Here is a 21,592-nt window from a genome sequence, read left to right as displayed (position 1 = left end):
ACCTTAATGGAAAGAAGGAAAAAAAAGTGTTTCGTCATTTTTTAGAATAGCATAAGGAGCCCCATGCAAAACAAACAAAACTATTAAGAAAATAATGTTACTAATTTTACAGAGGCACTGTAAAAAAAAGGTAAGAGCTATTGTATTGTATTGTGTTATACGGCCTACCCAAAACCATTTCGCAAGTGCAGCCTCATATTTGGCACCCCAGTATGCCCACTTATTATTTGACCACTGGTTTAGTGTAAACTATGGGTGCATGTGGGACTTATATCAAGCTACAACACGTCTTATCTGTTCAAATACGCAAAGTTAGCAGCTATTTAAGATCACCTCCCAAATATAACTGCGCATCTTCTCGCAGCTCTACGGTACGGTGGCCGTGTGGGGCCCGTCTCGCACGGCAGCAATCTCTCCCGGGTTAAAGGTTCCCGTTGGTCGGGCTCTCCCTGCCTGTTTCCGTGATCGCTTTATTGACTCCTCCTGCCTCTATATTCCGGGCCATGGACGCAGCCGTAACCGTTCAAAATTATTACTTTTAAATATCGCTAGATCGGGGATCAGAGTCTGGTGGGAGAGGGAAGCGGAGGCTGGATCTGTAAGTATTGGTCAAGCGGCGTCGCTGCTCGTAATGTACCACCGCGGGTCTCGTACGAGTGGATATAAAGCCGATGTTGTGACAATGACTTGATATTTAATGTATAAGAAATGAATGGGCTTTTTTCCGTTTAGTTTCAAACCAACCACAACCGTTTATCACACCGCGCCTGGCTTATATCGCCCCCTTTTGCGGATCCACAAGACGGTATCCTTAGCTATCAATATCGTATTTTAAGTCGCTGTATTTTCAATTCCCTTTTTTTGTATTATTAGTATCTGATCTGAACAATGATCTCCGCCTGATCCTCAGATCCACCCAGGCTGTTGTGTGCCTGTGGGCTCCGATCCTCCTGTATCGTTACCTACAGGATTGATTTTTCAATAAGTCATTTTCTTTCTGGCCCCACAAAGAAAGGAGCGGACGCGGTGGGATGTGTGTAACACCCAGTTTGCCGGGGCTGTGTCGTGTTGTGTAACTGCTGTGTGTGTTTTTCACGTTATATAAGTCTTCTGTACGTTTATACAAAAATGTATACCTGCACTTTATGTATTGAATTGATTATTATATAAACCTACCACACTCCTTTTACAGGCTTATTACAAAGACACCAAAGCTTCAGTGCCAGCCCGCCCCCGCCCCTCTGAAATGTCCAAAAATAGACGCACATCCCCTTTCATTGGGCCAAACGACGGGATGCTCCCCAAGTCATCTGATTTTGAGATTTTTTTGTGTCTTTTTGTTCTTGCATAGTTGAATAATCGGCTTCAGTTGCGCCATACAGCAGTGTTGTCACTGATAAAGAGCCATATTTAATGAGAGATGTCCCAATCTAACATGTAAGCCATCATTATAAATGGAAAATCCACATTTTGGAGTCTCCTCCATCTGAAGAACATGTGAGAGGAAAGGGCCATTGAAGTGGGTAGTACTGTACAACAAGGCCCATATAGCGGCCACCTTTTGTGTCTGTCTCCTCAGCATCATAGATTGGAGCAGGGCATGTCTATTTATTATTTATCTACTTGACGCTTAATGGTGTGCAGAAGTGGCCTCTGAGCTTTAAGTATTTACAACAAATATGGCCCCCCCAGCTATGGATGAACCTTGGAATTTGTGTTGGACAGGATGCTGATTAACCAGTGATCAAATGTCTGGTTTTAATAATGAACGGTGTGTGCAGCAGATTTGTAAATAACTTTAACATTGGGATATTTATTTGTATTTAGTGTTAACCAGAAATTGGATAATTGCCTAACATAATATACATTGGCATTAGCTATCAATTGGCTCGTGCTCTTGTTTGTTGTCTTGTTTTGGCTATCATTGTGGGCAGTGGGCGTCCTCTACTGCACGCGAGGGTTAAAATCCTTCCTGGTGAGGTCATCGGGGAATTGTTTGTAATTCTCTCTCCCCAGTCCCAAATTAGCCCAACTCTTGGGTTTAATTCGACAAATTTGTATGGCTCTCGACCACCTGCCAAGAACTGATGGATATGTCAACTGACAGAGCTTTGTTCTCAGTCTCTGGATGGTCCCTCCCGGGCTTTGAAGATCAAAAGTGATAATAGTCTGTGTTTTAATTTCCTGTTGATGTAAATATATTGAGGCTGAGTTTTCTTTAAGGATTTGAGGATCAGGATTTGCGAATGGTGACGTATGTGTTTGCAACAGGAAATTATGAATGTCATAAAAACTGATGCTGACATGAATCATGTGCAGTCTATTCTTTCACACATTCCTTTTTGTTTGTTCCTGATAAGGGAGTGTCATTCTGGACTTCATGCTTTACCTGCTCCACAAGCAGCGCTTTTCTCTTTTTGCCTGTTTTGCATAATTGTGCTTCAGTTAACAGGAAATGAACAGAACTCTGACCCGGATCATTTTGTTTTCATATATTGCCTCTTTCAGTGACTTCAGAGTTTAAACCAGCTGTTGTGACCATGTTATTTAATATGACAATATGACAGAACATCAGCCGTTGAGATACCATTGAGTGTCTGCTTTTTTTTTACCCTGGGACTGCTTTATTTAAGTAATCTGTAGCTGTCAGTCTTTTTTAACTATATAATTCCTTATGTGTTTTTTTTTTTTTTTTTTTTTAAACAAATCTTCCCCCAAAATCTGACTTCTGTTCTATATACATTTAATCTAGTTATCTAATCCTTAAAGTATGCCTCGTTCTATCCTGTTATTTTGTCTGGCATCGCTTTTTGCTGTTCCAACTACCTATTCCATCCAGTTCTGCAACGCTTCCACAGTGCCGAGTGTGGGGCAGGAAGTTAGCATATTAATGTGACGTGCTGCCCCAATGGGCTTCAGAACATTGCCAACTGTTGCCCGTCTGCTGCGTGAGATGTAAAGATCTCATGCCTTTGTAGACCGGTTTGTGTTACCTTTGCCTCGTTTGCCTTTCTCTTAATTGGACAAAAGGAAAAATATTTGGGATTTGAAGGGTTGAAAGGGGTCACAACTGGCCTGGGTACATTTTCTATACAATTTTAGTAACGGTAACAATCCCCCCCTTCACCCACACTGAAACTGGGCCACTCCATACGCCCTTGTTTTTATTACAGTGTCGGATGCAGGCTGTACTGTAAACTTTCTGCTTGGCTAAATTGCGGTCAGAAATTTCGAATGTGAGCAGGACATTCCTCGGGTCTTTGATAGCTTCTCTTAAATGCCTAAGGAATGCGTAATGTGCTGTATACTATCGGCGTAGCCCTCAGTCAGAACTGGTGTGGAGACCTGGTTTCTTGGAGACCATGTGTTTTTCCCAGTTGCCGTTCCATTTCCTGGAACCCAGAAGACCGTTTCAGCTCCAGGATGGTTGTCCCCACAGTAGAACCACACAGAACCTGTTTTTCTGGAAAATCTCCGTTTATGGAGCATTACGGTTGTATGAACAATTTTTTTGGAGGTGTGTGTATATGTATATATATATATATAGCAGTACAGTTGCATGACCCAGTTTCTGTGGCTACCTTGGTAAAAACACAGCTGTGTGTACAGGTTTGTGATTTCCAGACATACCTTTTTGTCTGGTCCCTAAATTAAAAAAATAGATTATGCAAATAAATGTTATCTGGAAAGGTATCTTATTTAAAAAAAAATAAAAAAAAGCAGAGCCCTGCATTTCATCTGAATTCCAGTGAAACTAAAGACTGTTTGTCTAAGCTGTGTGATTTTTGAAGGAGATAGTGGAGACTGTGTCTTCCCAGGAAATTAAGTTTAACCAAGAACAAATAACAATGTCTTTTATATTTTAGGTCAATGTTTATAACTTCTAAATGAAACCGATTTGACTCAGTCTTTCTTGTGTTTTGTTTTGTTTACTTTGTTGAAGCAAAGTGAATATTAAGTTACTTGTGGTGAATCATGGTCAAAGTTTTATGAATGCTTCCTCACAGAACTGAACCACTTGAAGTTGACTATGTTGGGTAACCGGGAACAGCAGATCGTTTTGTCACATCAATCTTTATTTGCAAGCCTGTTGGTTGACATTGTTGTTCTGGTATAGTTCCTCTCTAAGCCACGAATCTAACCCTGCATCATAAGACAAGATTCTGGTCTGTTTGTCTTGACTTTCTGGATCTGTGTTTTTTTTTTTTTTTTTCTTTCAGGTTGCCAAATCTGGTTGAGGCTTGTTGGCCGGTTAATGCATAGAGTAAAGAAGGTCAAACTTGAAGACGAAACCGAAGGCAGTTGGAAAAGGTATTTTGTTTTGAAGAAAAGCAAAAGGGTGAGGGGGAACATGTAGAATTCCATACTAAAGAGACGGTTCTGCTTTGAAGATGACTGACATTAAACATTTGTTTACAAAAAATATTTGAAAGGCACACAATTTTATCTGCATAACACATATTGAACTAGTATGGCTGTAACTCCCTTCTTATCTGAGCCATTGCTGTTTCACTACTCTGGAAGCCCAGCATGCAAAAAGAGTGCTGAATGGTTTCCTCGCATTTCTTGCACATTAAGTAATATATATAACCAAAACATATATGGAGTTGTTGCCCTACACAATAGTACTAGGTTTCATGGTAGTGTACCTCTCATTTAATCTGTGCTCTGAATTTAAAAGTATGGTTGGTTTCTTTAAAAGCTTAATTAAAACTGAAAATAAATATGGTGCACACTATAATCTTATTAATGTGTTAACAACTAACAGCCAGATTTATCTCTCTGTGCAGTTGTGCAGCAGTCAGAATGACGGCGGTGGATGAACTCTCGGATAGCACAGAGGTGGTGGAGATGGAGGACGTTCCTTCTCAGTTTTTCGTGGAGAAGCACTCGTGGGACGGCCTGCGGGACATCATCCACAGCAGCCGGAAGTACTCGGGCATGATCGTCAACAAGGCCCCGCACGACTTCCAGTTTGTGCAGAAACAAGACGAATCTGGGCCCCACTCCCACCGGCTCTACTACCTCGGTGAGCTGGGAGAGCAGGGGGCTTCTCTGGGTGTGGCTTTGGACTCCCGGATCTCAGGACCTTTTTATGACAACAGATCTTCACGTGAAGAGTCTCTCTCAGATTTCTGTCAGTTGTGGTGCGGTCTGAGTAGGGGTGGGGGGGAAACCACCAACGAAAGTGAGGCGTTCCGTTTGAGCACAGGGCCTGTGAAATGATATTCTCTTGCACAATGGGATGCTCTTGATGGGAGCCTAAGCAAAGCCTTTCTGAAGCTTTGGCTGTTTACAGGAAGCTTGTGAATCTCCATAAAAAAAAACATAAAAAGCTATATTTTGTAATGGATATTACTATGCATGGAAATGGGCATTGAACACAGAGGAAGCAGTGCAGAAAAAGAATGACAGAGGTCAGAGGAAGTCTGTGAAGGGAATTCTATGTCAAGTGATTAGTCATCAGCAGCCATTTCGTGTCTTGCTGCAAACCGCAATCGATCAGTGCTGTCTTAAACTGATGCACTCGAAGGTTTTGCTCTCTTTGCACACTCGGGGTAAATTTTGACCACTGCAGCGTGATGTTTATTTCGATGGGTGTTTAGTGCTTTTGCCTCCCCCTCTCATTCGCCTCCTCTCCCCTCTCTGCAGGAATGCCCTATGGAAGCAGGGAAAATTCGCTGCTTTACTCCGAAATTCCCAAGAAGATTCGAAAAGAGGCCCTACTAGTACTCTCCTGGAAGCAGATGCTGGATCATTTTCAGGTAGCGCTCCTGGTCTAAACCAGAACGTCTGCAGCACAGTTGTCGGGCTTTCAGTGCCTGGTTCGTACTGATGCAACGCTGATATGAACACAACTATATAAAAAACATCAGACCTGGACAGACCTTCAGTAACTCTACAGATTTCAAACAAATTAAGTCCCCAAGAGATGTTGAATCGATTGATTTGTTTTTTAATGTTTTGAATGTATTCACTTTACCTCATCTGCTTATTTTGTCAAGGAGATTTCATACATGGTTTAAATTAAATGGATTTAATACAGAATTTTACTGTTAAATGACTCGACACAATCGTAATGTATTCATTTGCAGGTTACTTGGCAAATCCAGCAAAGTCTGCTTTGTCACCTCCTCCTTGAGGCCCATTCTAGGGTTGTTAGTCAGGGAGTGAGGTTGAGAAACTGAGATATTTTTGGAAGAGAGAGAGAGAGAGAGAGAGAGAGAGAGAGTGAAAATATCAAGTGGGGGGGGAGCACATGGGATTGAGTAGTGATTTTGTGCTGATTTAGTGGGACTGGTTGCCTTTGTAGCCTGAATGCAGTGAGTGAATGTTTTTGTTTGGCCAGGCAACGCCTCACCATGGTGTGTACTCTCGGGAGGAGGAGCTCCTACGTGAGAGGAAGAGGCTGGGTGTCTTCGGCATCACTTCCTATGACTATCACGCCCAGAGTGGACTCTTCCTGTTCCAGGCCAGCAACAGCCTCTTCTACTGCCGTGACGGGGGCCACAATGGCTTCATCGTGAGTCTAATGCACTGGTGCAGCGCCACCTGCTGGCAGGGCCTCTTCAGTCCACCAAGGCAAAAGTCCACCATATTCCGTGGGAGATTTGTGTTTGGCATTATGGGCAAAACTTCCAGCAGAAGTGTATTTGGTGGTGTTTCCTAGCTAGTCAAGTATTTGATTTATTTGTTTGCTCCAAAATAAAAATGACCACACATGACATTTACACAGAGAGCCTGATCCATCTGTTCATGTTTTTCTTGCGTATATATATTTTGTTTCACTTTTCCGGACGCCCTTCACTGTCTAAAAATAAATCTTAATTAATGTCTTCACTAACATATTCACTGACATCTGATTACTTGGGATGAAATATATTAAAAACTTAGACAGAACTGTTTATCACCAATAAGAAATCCTATGTTACGTGCACTTTTTCACAAGTTTGTCCCATAATGCGCGCAAAGCATCATAGTACATAGGAATATTGTGAATACGCTTAATTGTTTTCTCTTCAAAAGCATAAAATTAAGAGACTGCACACCATTTTTGAAGTGTGCTGAATTTCAACCCAGTCACTTTTTGTTATTTATGTTTATAATTGTGCTAAAAATACCTTTTCTATAGGACTTATTGAAAGGAGTTTTATCCATTGTTTGAGCTGGCTGCTTCTGTATTGTTCTGCTGCATAATGCAAGAACTCATGGTTTGTAATGTTGCATTCAACCCTTTGGAAGGACCCCATTACGGTGTCTTCTAGGGCCCCTATGCCTGAAAGCCTGCATGTTGTTTTAGCAGGTCTCCCCCATGAAGCCAGTGGAGATCAAGACGCAGTGCTCAGGGACTCGGATGGACCCCAAGATCTCTCCAGGTGACCCCAGCTTCATCGCCTTCATTAACAACAACGACTTGTGGGTGGCCAACATCGAGACGGGAGAGGAGAAACGGCTGACCTTCTGTCACAAAGGTCAGAGTTCAAAGGGTCTTTCCAATGTTTGTGGCCCCTGATTGAGTGGTTGGAAGAGGTGTGAGTGTGAGAGAGAGATGGGGGGCCTGTAGTTTCCTCTACCTGAATATTCCAAGGACCCAAAGCATCAGACCATGAAATAGACATTGAAAAATGGTATCCCATGTTATTATGGGGGGAAGAAAAACAAGAACAATAGTTTGTGGTTTCTTTTTAAAATTATAAATGGCACCATTCACATTTTCAGACGTTGTGCTCGCTCCTGGTATTTGGAAGATCAGTCTTCTCCCCGATTAAAGATTGCAGAGTTTAGGTGTGCAGTTCATCATTGTAGAGACAGACATGAATGACATGCCTTTGTTTACTGATGTCCAATGTTTATCTCCCCATCTCTCTCTGGCAGGCTTGAACAATGTGAAGGACGACCCTAAGTCTGCAGGCGTGGCCACCTTTGTGATCCAGGAAGAGTTTGATCGCTTTACGGGGTACTGGTGGTCCCCGGCTGCTCCAGAAGGTGGGTCCCGAGACTCGTCTCATTCAGCCTCGTGGTCAAAGTGGTCAAAGGCTTATGACAAAGACCTCTTCTCTTATAGTTTGTATTAAGTATGCGCAGTGTTTTGTTGACTTTTTTTCATGTTAGTACAGGTACACCATAAATGGAAGCAAACCCCAAAAAAACAAGCATTCTCCATAGTTTTTTCTGTCTGAATAATTGCAAATCTATTCAGTGATCGAGTGTATAACATTAATCCGCAATACTGTGGCAGGATTTTCAGTATCTGTTATGGTCTACTTTCAAAATATAAAGGCTAAGCAGATATCTAGGAAATTTAGACTACTGTGAATGTGCTGATTTGAGTGTGTCCAATCTGGACTGAAAAGGTATTGGGTTTTTCATTTTTTCTTAATTTGAAACCGTCCTACTGGCAGAAAGGCAAAACCAACATTTACTTTGTATTTTTCCCCTTTTTAACTCAAGTTGACCAGAAATTCGGTACCCCTCCCTTCCAAGCGTTGTTGCATACACTCCTGCCCTGGACACCAAATCAAAGAAAACGCTTACCCTGTTTCTTTGCAAAATTCAAAGAGGGGAAGGGTTGTTGATGATAAAGCACATGAGAAACAGCATGAGACCAAGATCTGGGTGTGTGAGCCAAGATTGAGACATTTTAAGTATTGTGAAAACCAGTATTGTCTAATAATAACTTTATTTATATAGCACAAATCACAAAGGGCTGGACAATAATAAACACCTAAATTAAACAAGGATATACAAGGAATTACAAATCTAAATGCAATCAGGAAAGTACATGCAATAAAACTTTTTTTTTTAAGTTTTTACTGCATTTGTTCTCCTCAACTATTTTCATTAAAAAAAGCATGTACAAGCATGTGCAGTAAAATAGCTGCGTGTGACATTGAGAGTAACAATTTAGGACTAATTTGAATTAATTTGAGCGATCAAATCTGGGTTACTTTTTGATTTAGGTTAGGACTTTGGTTCGAATCCCCAGTAAATTTAGATTTCTGCTAGGGTTGGGGTAGTATTTTTGTGTACATTCTGATTGGTTGACTCTTTTTACTGAAAAACTAAACGAAGGAGAAATGGATTCAAATTAATAAATTCCATTCACATACAGTGCATCTGGCAAGTATTCACAGCGCTTGACTTTTTCCACATTTTGTTATGTTACAGCCTTATTCCAAAATGGATTAAATTCTTTATTTTCCTCAAAATTATACAAACAATACCCCATAATGACAATGTGAATTTATTAAAAATAAAAAACAAAAAAAAGCACATGTACATAAGTATTCATAGCCTTTGCCATGACACTCAAAATTGAGCTCGGGTGCATCCTGTTTCCACTGATCATCCTTGAGATGTTTCTACAACTTGATTGGAGTCCACCTGTGGTAAATTCAGTTGATTAGACATGATTTGGAAAGGCACACACCTGTCTGTATAAGGTCCCACAGTTAACAGTGCATGTCAGAGCACAAACCAAGCCATGCAGTCCAAGGAATTGTCTGTAGACCTCCGAGACAGGATTGTATCGAGGCACAGATCTGGGGAAGGGTACAGAAAAAAATTTGCAGCATTGAAGGTCCCAATGAGCACAGTTGCCTCCATCATCCGTAAATGGAAGAAGTTTGGAACCACCAGGACTCTTCCTAGAGTTGGCCACCCGGCCAAACTGAGCGATCGGGGGAGAAGGGCCATAGTAGGGGAAGTGACCAAGAACCCGATGGTCACTCTGACAGAGCTCCAGTGTGTCTCTGTAGAGAGAAGAACATTCCAGAAGAACAACCATCTCTGCAGCACTCCACCAATCAGGCCTGTATGGTATAGTGGCCAGACGGAAGCCACTCCTCGGTAAAAGGCACATGACAGCCCGCCTGGAGTTTGCCAAAAGGCACCTGAAGGACTCTCAGACCATGAGAAACAAAATTCTCTGGTCTGATGAAACAAAGGTTGAACTCATGTCTGGAGGAAACCAGGCACCGCTCATCACCTGGCCAATATCATCCCTACAGTGAAGCATGGTGGTGGCAGCATCATGCTGTGGGGATGTTCTTCAGCGGCAGGAACTGGGAGACTAGTCAGGATGGAAGGAAAGTTGAATGCAGCAATGTACAGAGACATCCTTGATGAAAACTTGCTCCAGAGCGCTCTGGACCTCAGACTGGGGGGAAGGTTCATCTTCCAACAGGACAATGACCCTAAGCACACAGCCAAGATAACAAAGGAGTGGCTACAGGACAACTCTGTGAATGTCCTTGAGTGGCCCAGCCAGAGCCCAGACTTGAACCCGATTGAACTCTGGAGAGATCTGAAAATGGCTGTGCACCGACGCTCCCCATCCAACCTGATGGAGCTTGAGAGGTCCTGCAAAGAAGAATGGGAGAAACTGCCCAAAAATAGGTGTGCCAAGCTTGTAGCATCATACTCAAAAAGACTTGAGGCTGTAATTGGTGCCAGAGGTGCTTCGACAAAGTATTGAGCAAAGGCTGTGAATACTTGTGTACATGTGCTTTTTTTGTTTTTTATTTTTAATGAATTTGCAAAGATTTCAAACAAACTTCTTTCACATTGTCATTATGGGGTATTGTTTGTAGAATTCTGAGGAAAAAAATGAATTTAATCAATTTTGGAATAAGGCTGTAACATAACAAAATGTTGAAAAAGTGAAGCGCTGTTAATACTTTCCGGATGCACTGTATTCTCTTTCTCTGTTGTAGTAGTATAACTTTCTCTCTCTCTCAGACTCCGATGGAGGGAAGACCCTGCACTTGCTGTATGAGGAAGTGGACGAGTCTGAGGTGGAAATCATTCATGTCCCCTCTCCTGCACTGGAGGAACGCAAGGCCGATGCATACAGATACCCCCGGACAGGTCAGAGTAATTTTATTGTGCCAAAGTATAGATCATTTACCTAACCAATCGGGGTCAAAACGACAATGATATTGGATGTCTGAAGCGTGTTCTTGTCTTTCTGCAGGGAGCAAAAACCCCAAAATCACCCTCAAGCTTGCCGAGATCAAGACTGACCATCTGGACAGGGTAAGATCTGCACTTTGTGCTTCGTCACCTGGGTTCCATACATGCTTGCAGATTTTTTTTGTTCCTTGGTTTTGTTGTATCCATTTAGAGTTAGCGTCTGTCTTGCAATAGAACTGAATTGTATTAGAACATAAATAAGTGTTTTTTCTTTTTTGGTTTTGTTCATACCCCTCTGGTTTCCCAGGCAAATGAATTTCCCCATAGTTCTCTGTGAAGGTTGGGCTACATTGTGATACTCCCCAGTCCCCGTTTGTTCGTCACCATAAATAATATGCATTTGTCTTGTGAATGTTTCACGCCCCACTGGCTAGCGTGTGGCAAGATACGATGACCTACCAGGTGGATTCCTTACCTTTGGTGCGTGATCCCTGGGTAGGAGCCATGGAGAAGCGCTGGCGGTGACTTTGCATGCCGACCGTTTGGTTTCTGTTCATCAGATCGTGAGCACGCAGGACAAGGAGCTGGTCCTGCCCTTCACCACCCTCTTTCCTGGGGTAGAGTACATTGCCCGCGCTGGCTGGACCAAAGACGGCAAATAGTAAGTCCCTGCTCCCTTAAGAAAAGGTTGAACACACTTTAGTTACCTCTCCCCTTGAAATATGATTTGTAGTCTTTAACAAAATCCTTTAATGCATTTAAGTCCATGTGCTGCCATATTTAATACTGAAGTTATTCAATATTTAAGACAAAGATGGGCAAGTGCAAGGTCCTCTGCTCCAGATCTTAATTACTGCATTGAATTTGCATATTCAGTCCAATTAATCAGTTGCAAATTGAAAGTGACATCTAAGACCTCCAGGAATCTGGCTGTCCATCAATGGAGTTAACCAACCCTGTCTTAATTTGATTTGTGCTACTCAACACGAGCCTTGCCCTATTCCCCTCAGCGCCTGGGCGGTGTTCCTGGACCGCACTCAGCAGAGACTGCAGCTGGTGCTCCTGCCCACGGCCCTGTTCATCCCCGTGGTGGAGGACGAGGCCCAGCGGCAGGAGAGCGCGGAGGCCGTGCCCGAGAACGTCCATCCCTTCATCATCTACGAGGAGAACACTGACATCTGGATCAATGTGGGTCCTGGTGGGGGGGGAGTCAGTAGACAAACATTTTAGATCTTAAGTTTTACTCTGAATAAGATGGATCTTGGGTTCTGTTTGGGCTCAAAGTTGGAACACCATTACCACCTTTTAGTCTAGGTCCTGCTGCTTCCAAAAGTGGAGTTTTGGAGGGTAGCCATATAACTATTAAGTTACCATTTCACCAGCTCTCTGGTGATCGACAATCAATTTTTTTTGTTAAGCTGTTCTGTGGGTCGGGCTTCCAATAAATTGAGTCATGATCCGTAGGGAAATTGTCTAATGTAAGAAGGCTTTTCAGTCTAAACATCCCAACCTAAAACGTGTCATCTGTTGCTTTCTTCTTCACTGCCCATAGGTCCATGATATCTTCTACCCCTTCCTCCAAACGAAGGATGACGAGATCAGTTTCATCTGGGTTAACGAATCCAAAACCGGATTCTGTCACCTATACAAAATCACATCAGTATTGCAACCAGGGTGCTACCAGTGGTCCCGGGACTACAGCCATACTGAAGGTAGAAGGATTGTGGGAAGGGTGGAGGAGTCCCATAGTTAATGTGTCTGGGTTTGGCGTAACTGCTGTAAGAATTGTGGTTTATGACAAAATGTGGGAAAATTGGGCCTATTGTGCCACCTATTCATAGCATGATAGAACTCAAATTATATTCACACTTGTTTTTTTTAGGCGGGGGTGTGGTTGTTTTCGAAAGTGACAACAGGTTTATGTTTCTTGTTATTTGTGTAACTGAACAGCTTGGAGCTCTAAAAGATTTTTATTTCTCTTTGATTGGAATGGGTTCAATAAGCAGATTTCTGGTTTACCCTGTAGGCATGCAAGTGTAGTATTGATTTAATTGTGGACTTTGTGCCATACAGAGGATTTTGGAGTGCCTAATCTTTTTTTTTTTTTTTTTGGTGATGGGCATAAAACCTAGAAGTGTGTGCTTTTAGATTGGCTGTCTTCTTTTACTGAACAAATAAATTAAGGAGACATTTATTCAAATAAAAAAATCCACTAATGTAATATATCTCTCTCCTCTCTATCCCAGGTGATTTTAAATGTCCAATTAAGGAGGAAGTAACGCTAACCAGTGGGGAGTGGGAGGTGTTGGCCAGACATGGGTCAAAGGTAACCCCAAAACCACTTCCGTTTATTTTTTTATTTTCTCCGATCTAATTTTCTATTATGACAGATTTATTCATTTACTGTAAAACACCAATTAAACGCCCCTGGCGTTTATTCCAAATAACTGCAAGAAGCCCCGGTGTTTACGGCGTTTGTATTAAACATTCAAAAAATAAAAAGATATCGCAGACTCATTCAGGGTAAGAAGAGCCTGGAAACATTGCTTCATTTTAGAAGTAGGCTAACAGGCCAGGCTTTTATTATAATTTTTTTTTATTGCTTTCCAAAAATGCAAACAAATCACATTCAATGTATGGTGAACTATACACTGGATTGAAAACAAGTTACTGGTAAATAAATGTATGTATGGATGCATACATACGTGATGGTGCTTTTTAAAATTTAATATACGCTATATATGGCGTTTATTAGAGACCTGCTTTTGTTTACATGATTATTCAAATCAACCCGGCAACTATTGAAGACCGGCTGCTATTTGAGACCCGGCGAGTTTTGGAAGTTGTACAGTATTTATTGAATTACTGTCCTCTTCTCTTGCAGATCTGGGTCAATGAAGCCACGAAGCTGGTCTACTTCCAGGGCACGAAGGATACCCCCCTGGAGCACCACCTGTACGTAGTCAGCTATGACTCTCCGGGGGACATCATCCGACTCACCAAGCCCGGCTTCTCCCACAGCTGCTCTATGAGTCAGGTCAGATTGGAGACACTGTTTATTATGGGGGGGTGATCCTTTTCCAATTGGTCCAATCACAGTCCTGTTAATGGTTTGACACAGTGGCCATTTCAGAAACTTGCATATTGTTTTCACTTTAGTCATGGATTGTGGACTTTTTATTGTATTTTTAAGTGCCCTTAACCCTTTGAGCAGTAAGAACGTACCGGTATGTTCTACAACAAAGAATTGTAATACGGCACATATGAAACTATATAAAACTAGCTACAACAATATTTTTTTAAATCATTTGACAACCATACGTTACTGTAATTTAATTTGGTCTGTCTCGTTATTTTTTTTACCTCTTTGGTGTTTTAGACTAACGGAACAACTAAACGAGTAAAAGTCAAGTCAGATCGAAACCCACATACCGTTACAAGCTTCATACTGAAAAAACACACACCCTGGTCTGGTTTGTAGTTTGCGATTAGCGGTCAAAGTGTTATTTAATTTATAATGGTTAACTATTTGCCAGTGAGTGTTCTGTTAAATATTTGAATATTTGCTTGTCCAGTAATACCGTATGCAGTGCAGCGAGTGCATACACATTGGGACAGGCTAGTTTTTTAAAGGAAAAATAAAACGGGGACTACAGAACACAAGGTACCTTCTGGCGTTTTATTTTGGTTTTTCAGCAAACGCGCAATAACCGAGAAAAAAAAAAAAAAAAAAATCCTCCTCACGGATGTACATGCTAAAAAAAACTAAACTAAAACTAACACAAGACTGAGTCATGGCACTTCCTGGTAGCAATAGATGTTAGGATTGAATATCCTCCTGCAAACGGAACAAATCCAAATAAGTAGATAACTTTAATGTATTGTATCTACATCCTACATCAGAGGATATTGGATATTATAATAGTAATATTATCCTTCTAACTTCCACTCCTCATAGACTTAACATTGAGCGCGTCCCCCGTTCTGAATAAAGAACATGCACTCGCAGAGGCCGCACTGCGAGCTGCACACAGATCGACCCTGTCATAGGTAAGAACACATTATAACCAACAATTACACTTATATAACATTGCGATGTAAATGCATTAGTACCATTTTACACACTCGTATTGCATTACAAACATTAAAACAAAACTAACTCATCACATTGTATTTCTATTATTCTCTTATAAATCAGTTCCTAGCCTGTACTTTCTTTAAACCCATAAGGACATCCGTGTTTCATTCAGGGAATTCTCAGTTTTTATTAATAATAATTACATTTTATGTATAATGTGCTCTTCTCTATGAAACCAGCAATACAGCAGTAGCAACTCAAACATGTAGTCAAGCTCATAATAAGCATAATAATCAATCTACATGTCTTCCTATTGTTTTTCATTGGTCAATGTCATGTTTAACGCATGTGAAATCGGATCCAGTCGTGCTCAAATTTGATGCATCACCGTCGTATGGCAATTACGGATTCCGTAAGGTGGGATAGGGAATGCGCACTTGATTTTCACACGTGTAAAAATCAAATGCATCATGGGATCCAGTGTGCAAAGGGCAAGATGCATGCACATACTTCAAACATTGTTTGACAAGCCACTCATAGGTGGCCTGCGAGCTACTGTAGCTCACTATCGACCTGTTGGGAGACCCCTGTCCTGCATAGATGTTCATAATTTTTTGAAAGCCACCTTTATTATATTCTCACTCTCGAACTTGGTCTTGGTGAAACACAAGTGTTTTGAATAGTGGTATACCAGTAGGCCTACTGCTACATATTAAAATAATTAGTTATGTATGTATACTAAATTAACTGGTAATGGTTAGAGATGTAAATAATAAATAACTGTAATAAACCTTTTTTGTGATTTTCCCCCCCCCCCCCATTGTTTAATTTTATTTATTCAATATATACTTTGTAGTTAACACATGTAAAATAACTATCCATCTCAATTCAGATATTTGAAGTTTTATACATTATTTTCCCCATCCTTTCCCCTCTGGGATGGGAGGGAACAGAGTTGCTTGTATGCTGCATGAATTGAATTACAAGTTCTCACTCCCTGAGTCATGGCATGTTTTAGAACATACTGCTCAAAAGGTTAAAGATTCTTTATTTAATTGCTGCCGAGGTTGAATTGTGTTTATGAGTCATGGTCTTATTCAGTTGCACTGTTTTAGAAATCCATTTAATTAACTTTTCAGCCCAGACTGTCAGTCTTTTTTTTTTTTTTTTTAGTAAGAGTATGTATGACGCATTAATTACACAGCTGTTCTGTTGTGGAATAAACCGTGAAATGATCCTCAGTATACTTCTAAAACAAGTGCTCAATTTCTGTTTCTGCTCTTCTCTCTGCTGTCCTCCGGTGCAGAATTTCGACATGTTCGTCAGCCACTACAGTAATGTCAGCACCCCGCCGTGTGTACACGTGTACAAGCTGGTGGGCCCGGAGAGCGACCCCCTGCACAAGGACCCCGAGTTCTGGGCCAGTATGATGGAGGCCACAGGTGAGCTGGTACAGGAAGTGCTTTGACTGTTTATAGTGCCTGTGAGTGAAGAAGGCCAGATCATATCTTTCCCTCTGTGTCAGTTGGAATGGTAAATTCCCAGTTATGTAATCTCGTATCTGGTGGTGGAAGGGTAGTGTATGTGATATAGGGGTTGCTAGTCAAACTAGATTCTCAAAAAATATCCCACTGCAAGGGATGTAACTGTACGAAGCCAGTGCCTACACCAATATAATTTCTCTTGTCCTTTCCTTTTTTTTCACTGGATAAACAGGCCAAGGACCGATCGAATCGCCTCATTTCCGACGGGGAAAGTATTAATTTGCAACAGTTAGAAAGTGCTTATGTTGGGATCATTCCCAGGAGGATAAACCGGTGTAGCGAACTAGAACTAGCATGTCCGACGCGTGCCGAAACGAGAAGGCTCACTCGTGGGGTTTTGCGGTTTGTGTTTCAGGTTGTCCGTCAGATTACATCCCTCCTGAGATTTTCGACTTCCCTGGAAAATCTGGGTTCCAGCTGTACGGCATGGTGTACAAACCCCACAACCTACTGCCTGGAAGAAAGCACCCCACTATACTCTTCGTTTACGGGGGTCCCCAGGTTTGTTCAGGCCCGACTTTAACAATCTCTGCAGGATGATTGTGAACTACTTTGTGTGGAGTTTTAGGACCTACAGTACTTCTGTTTGTTCAGTTTTTGACACCCGCTTGCTTGTTCTTTAAAGTGGCAGTGCTCGTGTAGCGACCAGTGAGTAGAGCCGTGTGTCTATGTGTGTCTGCTTGTGTATGTGCGCGTGCAGGTCCAGCTGGTGAACAACTCCTTCAAAGGCGTGAAGTACCTGCGGCTCAACACTCTCGCCTCCCTGGGCTACGCGGTGGTGGTCATCGACGGGAGGGGCTCCTGTCAAAGGGGACTCAAATTCGAAGGCGCACTCAAAAACAAAATGGTGAGGGCCGCCCGGATACAAGACTTTATTTGATTTATTTATAACTCCACTGCGTTTTCATTCAACTGCTGTCGTTCTGATGACTAGTCCTCTGTCGTTTCCTGTCAGGGTCAAGTGGAGATCGAGGACCAGGTGGAAGGGCTCCAGTTTGTGGCCGAGAAATATAACTTTGTGGACTTGAGTCGTGTGGCCATCCATGGTTGGTCCTACGGTGGCTTCCTGTCGCTCATGGGCCTCATTCACAGACCTAACATCTTCAAGGTGAACCAACGAACAACTATGTGGCAGGACTTTTAGAACCACGGCCCACTCCTTTTGTTAACTAGTTGCTTCAGCCTTACAGTATTTGTGGACCCATTTCGTCAGTGATTGTCTTCATAGCAACCTGTCTCTTGTTACCTGTTGCCAACTTTTCTCATCCTCTCAAACCTGTTAGAGGGACTCCTCCACATATGTCAGGATAAAATCCCCCTGTTTGTAGTAAGGCTGAGTGGCCACAAGGAGTTGCCATTGTATCATATCAGAGTTGATGGTCCATAAAACAAAAATCGCCAAAATTTGAAAGGCTGTGCTATGAATGCAGAAGTAAAATAAGTTTAACATTTGATTTTAACTTGAATTATTATTCCTTTAAAAGTAATAATCTTCTGATCTTAACCACAAGAGATGCTGTGTGGGTTGCAACCAGTGGCAGAGAGAAGACGTACTCAAAGAAACCGCCACGCATCAGAGATCTCTCGTGTGTTTCAAAATAAATCTCAACATCTGAATCCCCCCCCCCCCCCCCCCCCCCTTCCTCTGTGCAGGTGGCCATTGCGGGCGCCCCCGTCACTGTCTGGATGGCGTACGACACGGGTTACACAGAGCGCTACATGGATGTACCTGAAAACAACCAGCAGGGATATGAGGCGGGGTCAGTGGCACTTCATGTGGACAAACTCCCCAATGAGTGAGTGACCGCTGACCACTGGGTTATGGGGATGGAGGGGGTGGCATTGTTCTCCAGAAGCGGGATTCTATAGAGCTGTATTAATTCCCCACACGTTGTCTCAAAGGAGTCTAGCTGGAAGTGTCTTGTTAGAGTTGGCTTACCGAAGCGTTGGTTAAAACCTTAAATGGATTTCATTGCTGGGAAGGTCTTGCTGATCTCTGTTTTCATTCCTTCCTTATGTAACCCAAGCAATTGCTTAGTTAACTTTGCTTCTTTTTTTAATCAGTGTTCCGTCCTTACTAAAATGCATAATCGCAATTGAAGATAATCCCCCCGAAGTTACATTGTAATTTGTTACGAGACCATGACGTTAGTCAAGACAACAGCTTTTCCCATAAACGCAATGTGAAAATGCACAGAGCGGTTCCAGACGATGTTTTTACCAAGAAAATGTCTATACTTATTTAAAATCTGGAATCTGACTGACAAAGGACAATTTAACGAGTAGGAGGCACTTAATCTTAAACTGAAAACTTAAATGGAAGTGTCTCTATTCAAAGCCAATGTAAAAATTCAGGAGTGAACCGTAAATGGTTTAATGCGCCGTTAACGTGCAGTGTTGTGGAATGACGAAATTAATGCATTAATCCTGCTCCCTCTGTCGTAATGTTTTTTTTGTTATTTTTTAATTATTCCTTTAAAATCCTCCACACAGGCCCAACCGACTACTAATCTTACACGGATTCCTGGACGAGAATGTGCACTTTTTCCACACCAACTTCCTGGTGTCACAGCTAATCCGTGCTGGGAAGCCATATCAACTACAGGTCAGGACGCCCTTCTCCTTTCACTTTCATTTACTTCATCTACAAAATCTAGGGCCTTAGAAAATTTGCTTATCCCCCTGTTCTTTTGCATTAAATGTTGTTTGACAAGCGATATTCATGCCTTACACCACGTAACTGTGGTGGATGGTTCCTCGCAATGCTTATTTTTAGCACCGTGTGATTTAACACTCTGACAAAGCTGATTTGTAGTACTGCACACAACCATTATTCAACCAATCGGGTGGCGTTTTCCAAAAAGGCTAAAGAATGACATAGAATGGAGTGGTTTGTCTCTCACGATTGGAGAACTGCAGGAGTTTGGGTTTTATTAATCCATGAAAAGACATTAGAGAGAAAATGGTTCACTTTGATGTGAGAGAGAGACCGTAAAAATGTGGTCATCTGACTTCCTCTCCTCTCTTCCCTCATGTCTTCCCACACTGTGCCGACTCAAAGCAGGTCTTGGGTCGAGTTCCGTTAAGTGGCCTCAGTCGGTGTTGTTCTGTGGCCTTATCCTAGCCGGTCAAACTGGGCACCCCCCAGCACCAGATTCCCACACAATCTGGTCTTAACCTCATCTTCCATATCTTCTCGCCCTAGATCTACCCCAACGAGCGACACAGCATCCGTTGCCCAGAGTCCGGAGAGCACTACGAGATTATGCTGCTGCACTTTCTACAGCAATACCTCTGAGAGCAGGCCTCTGTCAAGGTGCCTCCCCCCCAGCCCCTCTTCCCGTGTTCCACTGACACGGCACACCACCGCCCCTACCCGCCCCGGCTGCCCATTCCCCACCCCCTGTGGTGAAGATAGTCTCCACCCCCCCAGCCCCCTCGCCTTCTTCTCTGTGTGGGGAAGCCGGCGAGAGTTTTTAACAATCTCCATGTGAGCAGAAGGCTCTGACCTCCTCTGAGAAAAGAAAGGAAGAACGAAAAAGAAAGCAAGAAAGAGAGAGAAAAGTCTGCGAACTTCTCATTTAAATCAAGAACAAATACAGCAACCACAAGAAAACGCTGAATCCCGAACAGAAGCTATACCTTACTAGTAACTTATTTTTATTTTCTTATTTGTTCTTGTCGTGCCACATCCAATTCCAAAATTTAGTTTTTATCATTATTCTTATTTTTTATGAAATAAATCTTAACCCAGATGTTATGTTGCCAAATGTTTTTATTTTAATTTTTCCCTCTCTCCTATCAGTGGCTTAATGTAAGTACCCGTAATGTAATGAATCACAAGACCCCTCTTCCCTTACGTGCACGCACACAAACACACACCCACGCAACCACGCAAACTGACATTTGTTTTGTTTTGAATGTTTTTGTTAATTCTTTTATTTTCCCCCCCATTGTTGTTCTCCAGCATTTATTTTATTTTTGGTTGTTTTTTATTTTGAAACCTTGCAGTAAAGGCATCAAGGACAACGTGGTTTCACCCCGCCAGGTCCGCTTTTAGGCCTTGAAAGTGCGCTGAGGGGGGCACGAAGCCATCCACTACTACCTGCACCCAGTATTTTAAGTGTGTATTATTAAAAGAAAATATTTTTATGAATTCTTATTCTTTTATAATGAGTGTAAAGTGTAGTAACTCATTAAAATATTGCAATCTCTCCGTGTCGCCTCCTCCCTTTCCGTTGTTGCTCGAACTTGTCTTTTGGCTTGGGCACCTCTGTGTGTGTGTGTGTGTGTGTGTGTGTGAGATTTTGGCCACACCCTATTTTTAACTATTACAAAAACATGGATTGAGTCTTAATTAAGAGATTGATTGGTCAGTGTTTTGTTGTGTGTGGACCTTTTTTTTTAAATATTTTGAATTGTTGGATGGTTTTAATTATTTAAGTCTTAATAACATAAAACTCAATTTAGTTAGATATCTTGGTAGAATGGTGCAAGTAATGGTTCCAGTTGAATTTTATTGTCTGCTGATTACATTTGATGGTTGTTTTTAATATGTTAAAGACACAGAGGATGGTCTGTTTCTTTGTTTTGGACCTCTTTTGACTGGCCTTAAAGCAAGTGATTGATTGCATTTAAGCTTATACAGATTTCTCTGCATGCCTTGCTGTAAAATGCTGTGATGAGAGAAAAGTTCGCTTTGTTTTCTTAACATCGATTTTAATCTCCAACATTTCAACGTTGCGCTCTCAGCTATTAGGAAATTCGAGCGTACTGCAGGAGACGCAACTCATGCCATCTGAACTGCTGGAGGGGGGAGGCCAATCTCCGTGATATTTAGGGTATGTCTAAAGCAAATCCCTGTGTAATTGCATCAGCAGCATTTAATCAAAGTGTCAAAGGCAGGTGGTAAAATGTGACGGGTTAGCTGTGCTTCTTCAGGGCAGGGTTCGCTGTGGTTAGGAGTGATGGATTGTTTTCCAGCAGAAAAGCGAGAGTGTCAGAGGTAGGGATGAGATTGATTGCACCCAAGAAGCCCCCCTTCCACTCAACTGAC

General features: G+C 42.1%; 1 protein-coding gene across 2 annotated transcripts; it reads left to right on the top strand.

The window, feature by feature from the left end:
* The first annotated feature begins 413 nt into the window (after positions 1-413).
* dpp9 (dipeptidyl-peptidase 9) lies at positions 414-20,750 on the top strand. Of its 2 annotated transcripts, none has more exons than XM_066695118.1 (21): positions 414-598; positions 4,221-4,311; positions 4,791-5,029; positions 5,653-5,765; positions 6,350-6,523; positions 7,304-7,472; positions 7,876-7,986; positions 10,741-10,869; positions 10,976-11,037; positions 11,475-11,575; positions 11,925-12,102; positions 12,467-12,626; positions 13,161-13,240; positions 13,799-13,951; positions 16,299-16,434; positions 16,892-17,037; positions 17,237-17,383; positions 17,492-17,644; positions 18,190-18,332; positions 19,030-19,141; positions 19,742-20,750. In XM_066695118.1, exons 2-21 carry the CDS (start codon positions 4,256-4,258, stop codon positions 19,832-19,834), a joined length of 2,655 nt encoding a protein of 884 aa, XP_066551215.1. In that variant the 5' UTR covers positions 414-598; positions 4,221-4,255; the 3' UTR covers positions 19,835-20,750. The 2 variants fall into 2 exon arrangements, with proteins under 2 accessions (XP_066551215.1, XP_066551214.1); XM_066695117.1 differs by having other exon boundaries at positions 7,301-7,472.
* Positions 20,751-21,592: the final 842 nt, after the last annotated feature.

Source organism: Amia ocellicauda, chromosome 22 (genome assembly GCF_036373705.1).
Source record: "Amia ocellicauda isolate fAmiCal2 chromosome 22, fAmiCal2.hap1, whole genome shotgun sequence".
NCBI classification, from domain to species: Eukaryota; Metazoa; Chordata; class Actinopteri; order Amiiformes; family Amiidae; genus Amia; species Amia ocellicauda.
The sequence above is the reverse complement of the archived record's forward strand: the minus strand, read 5'-3'. Positions and strand labels throughout refer to the sequence as shown.